At 42.4% G+C, this 9,276-nt stretch overlaps 1 protein-coding gene across 1 annotated transcript in view; it reads left to right on the top strand.

The window, feature by feature from the left end:
• The window catches only part of PCM1 (pericentriolar material 1), a 105,024-nt gene that overhangs the window by 13,233 nt on the left and 82,515 nt on the right, over window positions 1-9,276 (top strand). The window contains exons 2-6 of the mRNA XM_044681276.1: window positions 2,560-2,679; window positions 3,752-3,997; window positions 5,127-5,396; window positions 6,691-6,861; window positions 7,062-7,178. Coding sequence (XP_044537211.1) covers window positions 2,584-2,679; window positions 3,752-3,997; window positions 5,127-5,396; window positions 6,691-6,861; window positions 7,062-7,178 — 900 coding nt within the window. The 5' untranslated portion in view covers window positions 2,560-2,583. The remainder of the gene's footprint in view (window positions 1-2,559; window positions 2,680-3,751; window positions 3,998-5,126; window positions 5,397-6,690; window positions 6,862-7,061; window positions 7,179-9,276) is intronic.

Genomic DNA, 9,276 nt, shown 5'->3' with positions numbered 1-9,276 from the left:
AGGTTTGTGTGTTTGTAGGAGGTAGAATTAACAAGTAAACCAGCCAGGCAGCCATCACAGATGCCCAGTGGCAAAGAAAGGTGGTGGTCCAGGTAAACTTAGGGTAAATTTCCCTCTGCCATCACCTGATTGACTCTGTAGGAATGGTTGTTGAATGTATACGTTGTTAGCAAATTAGGTAGTAATTACAAGGGGAAGGGGTTTTTATTATACTTTTGCAAAAGCTCAATTAATTAATTAAGAGTATTTTTCCATGGTTACATGAATCATATTTTTTCCCTCCCCTTCTCCCATTCCCCTCTTGTAGCCAATGAGCAATTCCACTGGGTTTTACATGTGTCATTGATCAAGACCTATTTCCATATTATTAATATTTATATAATATATAATATTATATATAATATATATAATATATAATAAAAATATAATATATAATAATTTATATAATAATAATATAATAATTTATATAATAATTTATATAATAATGTTTAGGGTCTACATCCCCAGTCATATCAAGGGGGAAGGTTTTGATAGGTTGAGAGGACTAAAGTTAATCTGTTCTTTGACTGGTTTGAGCTCAGAGAATGGCATTGTATGCACCCTCATTTAGTGCTTCCATTCCTGACTTTCATTTGTCTTATGTACCCTTGCCTCCAGTTCAGACTGGATTTCTAAGCCCAGGACTCCTGTTTTGTCCATTTAGAGTCCACAAATACTTAATGGGCTCTGACTGCAAAGAACATTGGTGCATCCTAAGGGACACACCCCAAGACAAGTAATGCATTCTGTGCCTTCATGGAATTGTGAGTCTTTTACAAGTGGCGTAATGAATGCATGAAGGGAATGTATGCAGCCTGACAGGTGAAGTCTAAGGCAGGGTGGACAATATGGTGTTCAGGCTGGTTCTTGAACAGTGATTCAGAGGGGGATGGAGGCGTTAAAAGTTAACAAAATAGAAAAGGGCAGACTAAGGATAGAGAAGACCTTGAAGGCCAAGCCAAAGAGCTGTAAGGTTAGAGCAGAAGAATATTATAATCACATCTCTGCATAAGGACAATTACCTCAAGAGGCAGAAGCTGGAGGCCATGAGGTTTAGTGGGAGGTTAACGGAAGATGGTAAGGGACCAAGAAATGAAGGAGAGCAAATCAGTAGGGCTCAGCCAGCTGGGGAAATAAAAACAAAGACAACAGCAACATTCCCAACTGCTAGCACACCTCTCCCTGCCATCCTTCAGGTTACCTGGAAGTTTTGTGCTCTCAAATTTGTGTATAAGTTCCTTGAATGTAAGGATCCACTGGGTAGATCATCTTCAGTGCGCTCTAAACCCACAACATGGTGCTGTGGGTAGTGTTCACCTCATTGCTTTTGCTTCTTGCTGTGGGTATTGAGAGTTTACCAGAGAGAAGGTGTTCTCATAAACTCTCAAGTGCTATTGTACCTCATTGTAAATTAGGGCCCTAGGGTTCTGTTAGGAGCCTGCCTACATGTAGAACAGCCCTCAGGATTCAAGTTCATTCATTCCTTTACTAGTTAAAGGCCTTGAGTGCCTCCCACATGCATACAGGGCTTCATCTTAGCTGCTAGGGAAGATATGGTGAAAATCAAGACAGAGTCTTTGCCTAATTGCTGGGGGAAGGGGAAGGAGGGGATGGCTATAATAATTGCCATGTATGTACTGGGTGTTCTAACTTTATCATCAGGATACAATAATGATAAGGCTTGGATTTACCAAGTACCACAGTAGGTGTAACTTTGGAGAATCTAATTCTTCTATGGCAGGCTAGGAAGAAGAAAAAAAGTTCATTCTCAACTGGCCTGAGTGGGATGGGAGGGCCTGGCAATCAGAGAAAGCTTCCCAGAAGAGGTAGCATTTGAACTGGGCCTTAAAGCAAGGGATAGGGGCAAACGTACACAGATGCTTTGTATTGAACACATACCAAGGATCCAGAGCAGCCCTATTCAGGGTGTACGGTGGGGAGTGACATGAGGAAAATCAACCATGGCATTGTGGTAGGCCTTAAATACCAAACTAAGGAGTTTATATTTTGTTCAAATACCAATAGGAAACCATTGAATATTTCTGGTCAGAGAAGTGACATGGTCAGATTTGTATATAAGAAAGATTACTTTGGCACCACTGGGAAAGAGGAATTTGAAATTAGGAGATTAGTTAGGGAGCTATTGCGTTAGTCCACGTATGTAGCAATGAGAGCCTGAATAAGGGTGGTGTTAGTAGGCATAGAAAGAGAGAATGAATTTAAGATATGGAAGTAGACTCCCCAGGCCTTAGTTACTGTTAGATTTGTTGGGATGGTCAGGCAGGAAGAGTCAAGCTCAGAAGAGGCCCATCCTGCCAAAAGTAGACTGTTACCAGGCAGTCTGACCCTTCAATCTGTGATGTGTGTTTGGCAGTACCCCATTTTACTGCATGATATCTTCTTTATAGAGCCTTCTTTTGATTGAGAAGGGAGCATTAAATAAGAATAAAACTTTCTTTTTATGTACTAAAAATTCTGTCCAATGGCTGGGTCTGTTTTTAACTTCTTTTTGTTTTGCAGATAATTCTTGATTAATGGGACAATATGGCCACCGGAGGAGGTCCTTTTGAAGAAGGCAGGAATGGTCAAGATTTGCCAAACTGGAGTAATGAGAGTGTGGACGACCGACTGAACAATATGGTATATTATCCTACTAATCACAGTTAAATCTGGGACAGTGTTTACTTCCAGTCACTTTGTTCCCCAAAGGATTAGCCCAGCTTAGCCCAGGAAAACTCTGGCATGCAAATTTGTATTTGTTGAACCATAGAAGTTAGGACTGCAAGGGACTTAGGAGGTCTTAGCAGATGAAGAAAACAAAGATCTGTGAAGTAACTGAAGTCATGCAGGCAAGAAGGAGAAGGATCAGGATTGAAACCAAGCCCTTGGGTCTTGACTAAGTCAAGAGCCTTAGTCAGATGACTTGCCCAGGGTCACCCAGTTAGGAAGTGTCTGAGGCCAGATTTGAACCTAGGACCTCCTGACTCTAGGCCTGACTTTCAATCCACTGAGTCACCCACCTGCCCCCCAGCTATATTCTTTATTGAAAGGATTGATTGTTCCCTGGTGGGACATTGCTGGACATGGGGAGGGTTCTGTGATTTCAGCACATTCTTTAGCACAAGGCAGAACTTGAGGCTATTATGTTTTTTTTCCCCTTAAACTCTTACCTTCTGTCTTAGTATCAGTTCTAAGACAGAAGAGGTGGTAAGGGTTAGGCAATGTAGGTTAAATGACTTGCCCAGGATCACACAGCTAGAAAGTATCTGAGGACAGATTTGAATCCAGGTCCTCTTAACCCCAGGTTTGGTGTTCCAGCAACTGAGTTACATAGTTCTAGGCTACTGTTTTTCAGTGAGACTTGGACAAAGGATTATGGACCTTGGATTAATTTAGTTTAACTAGCATTTAAGTGCTTTAACTTGCTACAGATTCAAGGATAGGGTTTAGTATATTAGGGTCAGAGAAAGCCCTACTTCCAAAAGCATAGAGTATACAGTTTTAGGGGTAGCAGTTTCTTTAAAAAGGCCAGTGAAATTAGAATCTCTATGAAACTATTTAATTGCCTAAGAACTGGCATGTATTAGCATTCTAAGGCCAGGCAGACTTTTATTTCCTAAATAAATAAAATACCTACCTTTGTTAAAGGACTGATTAACTCTGATTTCATTACTTTTTTCCTGACTTTATTACTTTTTTTTTCCTTCTTAAGGACTGGGGTGGCCAACAAAAAAAAGCAAACAGATCAGCAGAGAAAAACAAGAAGAAATTTGGTGTAGAGAGTGAAAAGAGGGTAACGAATGACATTTCCCCTGAGTCGTCCCCAGGAGTTGGACGGAGAAGGACAAAGACTCCTCACACTTTTCCTCACAGTAGATATATGACACAGATGTCTGTTCCTGAGCAAGCAGAATTAGAGAAACTAAAGCAGAGGATCAATTTCAGCGACTTAGATCAGGTTGGTAAATTATTGTAGGGGAAGGTACCTTAAAGCAGTAGGCAGTGAGTGAGGTGTCAAAGGCAGGCCTTATTTTCTCCTTTTGGAGCATACTAAAGAATAGCAATGACTTTACAGTTCCTATGGGTCACTGCTTGAGTTGATGCTTATTTCTAGCTTAAGCACTTAGGTTTCTTGGTGGGTTATTCGAGGATGGATCAGAGATTGATTTGAAGGCATGCCAGTCTGTTTGTCAGCAGCTTTTGTTCAGAAATGCTGAATTTGATGATTCCACCAGAAGTGGTTTCCTTTTTTCCAGCAAATTTCTTGACATTGAGCCTCTGTTACTTATTCAGATAGCATTATATGCTGCATGGGATTTGCATATGGGTAGATTCAAGCTTAAGGTGAGGGAATCAATTAGTGATTTGAACTGGCTTTTAAAGCCAGGTTCTTAGGTCAATGTGCCAAACAAAGGTCCATTGGTTCTTAGGTTTGTCGCTTTCCAGAAATCCTGTGTACAAGTAAGACCTTGCAGTAAACATTGTGGCTATAATTCAGAGACCTCAGGTACATTGTCTGTGACTTATTATTAGAGAGACCCAGCTGGGAAACACGTCTTGAGTAGTCTAAGGCAGTGATGAACAAACTATTCCCCGAGGGCCAGAACCAGGCTGTAGTTGCCCTTCACTGCTTTAAATAATTCCCTAATCACTATGCCCCCACATCCAGATGTAGTGATTAGGGCAGTGGTTCCCAAACTTTTTTGGCCTATCGCCCCCTTTCCAGAAAAAATATTACTTAGCCCCCTGGAAATTATTTTTTTTTACATTTTAATAGCAATTAATAGGAAAGATAAATGCACCTGTGGCCATCACCACCCCACTGGATCGCTGCAGCACCCACCAGGGGAATCACTAGATTAGGGAATTGCTTAAGGCAGTGATGGGTAAACTACGGCTTGGATATGGCCTGCCAGGAATAGTTTGCCCATCACTGGTCTAAGGAGATTGTTTATTGAGTGAGAAGGCTGGGTGTGAGATATGTGGTCCTAACTTGAAGGGGAATATAATTAGGAGAAGTATAGGGTTACTTAGGCTCTCTTAGAACTTTCTCATGTTGGTGATGTTGGGTTTCTTTTTCACCTTAGAGGAGCATTGGAAGTGATTCCCAAGGTAGAGCAACAGCAGCAAACAACAAGCGCCAACTGGCAGAAAACAGAAAGCCATACAACTTTTGGTCAATGCAGATTAATACAAACAAAAGCAAGGATGTTGGTACAAGTCCTCAAGCAAGGGAAACCAGTGGGTCATCTCAGTGTAAAGAGCTGTTTGCATCGGCTTTGAGTAAAGATCTTTTACAAAACTGTCAAGTCTCTGAAGAAGATGGGAGAGGAGAACCTGCAATGGACAGCAGCCAGGTAATGCTGTCATCACTACGTGTTCCTTCTGGGTTTTGCCCGCATCCTCCCCAAATAGGGGCAGTTGGGTGGCTCAGGGATAGAACATCAGGCCTGGGGATGAGAGGTCCTGGGTTCAAATTCAACCTCAGACATTTCCTGGCTGTGTGACTCTGGGCAAGTTGCTTAACCCCCATTGCCTAATCCCTACCATTCTTTGCCTTAGAAATACTATAAAGTATTGATTCTAAGATGGAAGGTACAGAGTTTTTTAAAAATTATTTTTCTAGGAGTTTGTACACATAGGAATTTTGTTAGGTTAAGTAGCAATTGATTTGTATCTGTTTTCCCCACTATAGGAAAAAAAGTCTCATTAATCTTCCCAATGTATTCAAAGTATTCTAAGGTTTGCAGTTTTGAAATTGTTGTGGCTAAGAAGCATCACTGAACCATAGAGGCCCTCTGTAAGTTAACTGATTAGCAGAAAACTAGAATGGACTAAAAGACACCAAAATGTCTAGATGGTTTATAGTCTAAATTCATTATTATTCCATTCAGAGGAGCTTTGATGATCTTGCAATTTCTTTGGGACCACCAGCATTTGTGGTTGTTAATAGAATTTTGGACTCAATCCCATCTCCTGACATTTGGTAGCCATCATCTGCAAAGGGCTTCAGTCATGCCTGTAACAACTACTTTATAAGCTCAGAGAGAGGCTTAGATGAGGGCAGTTAGGCAGAAGAATTTTGTAGACTTTAAAATACAACAAGGTAAATGTCAGCTGCTCGTCTGATACTCAGGTTATCATTGTGAACATCAGTTACTGTTGGACATCTATTAGATGCTGTCCCAAGTGCCCAGTATGTAGAAGTCACCTTCTGCATGCTAGAGGACCTATGGAATTTAGAGGGCTGAGGTGCATTATTGATGGACACTACCAGAAGTTGCTTTTTGCAGTCAGTCTCCCATGTCAGTTTGTTAGAGTTTTATGGTCATTTGGATTCTTTTGGGGCTTTAGTCTAAAATTGCAAGCAATGACTTTTCCCCCCAGCCTATTCTGTACTCTTGGGTTAACATTAAAAACCAAGTTTATGAGCCTAACTGCTTTTAAAATTGATCCTTTGAAAAGAATAGTGTTGCCTGCCAGCTCGAGTAGTATGGGAAGGGTTCATTAAGGTGAGCTCTGTCTGTCATGTGAGTGACCAAACCTGGAAGCGGTTCCATGTGGGAAAACCCTTGGGGTCAGCGACCTGCTAACACTAAGATCTCCCAGCTATGCTTGCGAGCCTTAACTGACAGCATATCCTCTCTGCAGGTTGTGAGCAGGCTGGTTCAGATTCGTGACTATATTGCCAAGGCTAGTTCCATGCGGGATGACCTTGTAGAGAAAAATGAGAGATCCGCTAATGTCGAGCGCCTCACACACCTCATAGACCATCTTAAAGAGCAAGAAAAGTCCTACCTGAAATTTCTGCAAAAGATGCTTGTGAGTGTTAGACCCTTTGAACATTGATCCAATGTCATCCCTGCGTCACTGGCAGGAGTCACTGATTGACTGACTGCTGGGTGTTCTAATGATATCAGGGGAGTGGTGTGTGATTGCCAAGACAAAGTGCCATCCATTTTCACTCTCTGTTGTCCCTTTTTAATAGTTGGATGATTTATACATGCACTGAAATATTTCAGGCTAGAGAAAATGAGGAGGAGGATGTTCGGACTATAGATTCCGCTGTGGGATCTGGTTCTGTAGCTGAGAGCACATCACTAAACGTAGATGTGCAGTCTGGGGCTTCAGACACCACGGTAAGCTGCTTCTTAGTCCTTAACGTGCTGGGAATGAAGGTGACGATTTTTGTAGCTCTCTTGTGCAAGACAGTGTTTGATCAGAGGAGAGCCCTGGGCACACTCAGATTTGAGAGCTAGATCAGACATTTTATTATCACTCAATAGCTTTATCGATTTTCATATTTGGCTTATTTTTAAGAGTAATTGGACCTCCCTTCAAGTAGCAAAACTTAGCATTGCTATGACCAGTTTCCCGCTTTGGAGCAATTTTTCCACTTGGGGGATGGCACAGGGAGATACACATTGTGTGAAGATATCCCTGGATTCTCTTTCTTTTAGGAGATGTTGGTGTCCCTGTAGGCTTTCAGTTGGGGAGCTTGAAGTCAAGGTTGCCAAGACTCAAAGTCACTTCATTGGTGACCTGCCTTTTGAACCATTCATTCTGTAGTCCCCACCTCTCCAGGGTTAATTAACCCGCGTACTTACAGAGCCAAATGGCTCTCAAACCCAGCAGAAAGAAGATAAGTTTTCTCTTTGAGCTTGCTTTACCTGATGTCAGAGGGTCTTCGGGCACTGGTATATCAGAGAAGGGGATTTGCCTAAAATGGTCCAGGAAAATGGGAGCTACCAAACATTATTTATCCTTGGAAAGAAAGGAATTTCAGAAACTTTGGGGAGTGAGTTGTCAGAAAAGACGAGAACATCAGGACTGACCTTAATAACCCCTCTATCCCAGATTTGCTGCAATGATTCTAATGAGATGATAATCAGTCCTGGCACAGTAATAGGTGCTCTAGAAAAGGCCACTGTTATTATTACTCCAGGAGCTTCTGTTTCTATTGATCTTTGCTTAGGTAGAAATAAGTTAAATAGTTAACTTGATCAGTAAAATTCCCCTTGTGAAAAAAGGGAGGTAGATGACTCAGTGGATAGAGAGCTAGGCTTGGAGTCGGATGACCTGTGTTCAAATCTGGCCTCGGACATTTCCTAGCTGTGTAACCCTGGGCAAGTTATTTAAGCCCATTTGCCTAGCCCTTGCCCTTTGGTCTTAAAGTTGTTACTAAAACAGAAATTAAGGGTTTAAAAAAACAAAAAAGAAAGAAAAGGACCTAACAGAGTCTTTGTTTATAATGGGAGGGGGGGTCCTATTTATGATTTGCATTAGAAATTAAGGGGTTAAAATTTTTTGGGGTATTATATTCGTTTTTACTGCTGCTTCATTTCCTCCTTTCCTTGAAGAGGAAATGAAAATGTTTTTATGTTCTTTTCTGACTTGTTTCCACAGCAGCCATTGTAGAACTGGCTGCTTTGACAACTTGAGCAAATCAAGTGGAAATGGTCTTCAGCAGAGGGGATATTTATGTTCCCAGTGAGCCCAGATTTCCCTCCCAAAATAACATTCCAAATTGATTCATTCTACCCATTGTGATTGGGATGGAGATATATTCATAAAGATGGTGCCATTGACTTAGGCTTTGGAGATGCTAGCGTGTACAGGCATTAGTTCCCAATTGGGAAAGGACAAAGGAGGAGAGCTGTGAGGATGGTGAGGGGCTGGGCAGGTAGGCATGGCCTTAGCAGTGGCCTCTTGGTTGCTGCTTGGAGCATAGCCATGATTCTGGTGCCCCACTTTAACAGGAGGGACCTCAGTGACTTCTCCCTCCTGGGGGGGGGGGGCAAGGTGGGGCTGGATATGGGCATGGGCTGGGAGGGCTGGTGAGTGGGCGGGCCTTGTTTATGAGGCTGCCTTTAACGTGTGTGTTAAAACAGGAGTGTGTATAAGAGAATTAATGCGCTACACTATTTAATAAAGGAGGCATCTTGTAGTCTGAGAATTCGGCCGTGCATTGAGGACAAACTAGGGGATTCAGCTTCCCAAGAACAGGTTTCAGACATTGACGTCCCTACAAGTCCAAAAGGGAAAGGTGACAGACCTGCTCAGAATGACAGGGACATGTGGCCTAATAGGAAGTATAGCCAAGGACATGGACTACCCGCAAAGGTACAGCCCCTGCACCCCTTGTGGGGGCCTCTCCCGGGAAAGCCTGGGGAGCCAGAATGGGTGGGGGAGGTTGGGGGGCAGTGGGGTGGGGTAGCCCTCTCTGGTTGGGTGCCT

The sequence above is a fragment of the Gracilinanus agilis genome, chromosome 6 (assembly GCF_016433145.1).
Source record: "Gracilinanus agilis isolate LMUSP501 chromosome 6, AgileGrace, whole genome shotgun sequence".
NCBI lineage: Eukaryota > Metazoa > Chordata > Mammalia > Didelphimorphia > Didelphidae > Gracilinanus > Gracilinanus agilis.
Note: the sequence above shows the minus strand (reverse complement) of the source record. Positions and strands in the feature narration are given on the sequence as shown.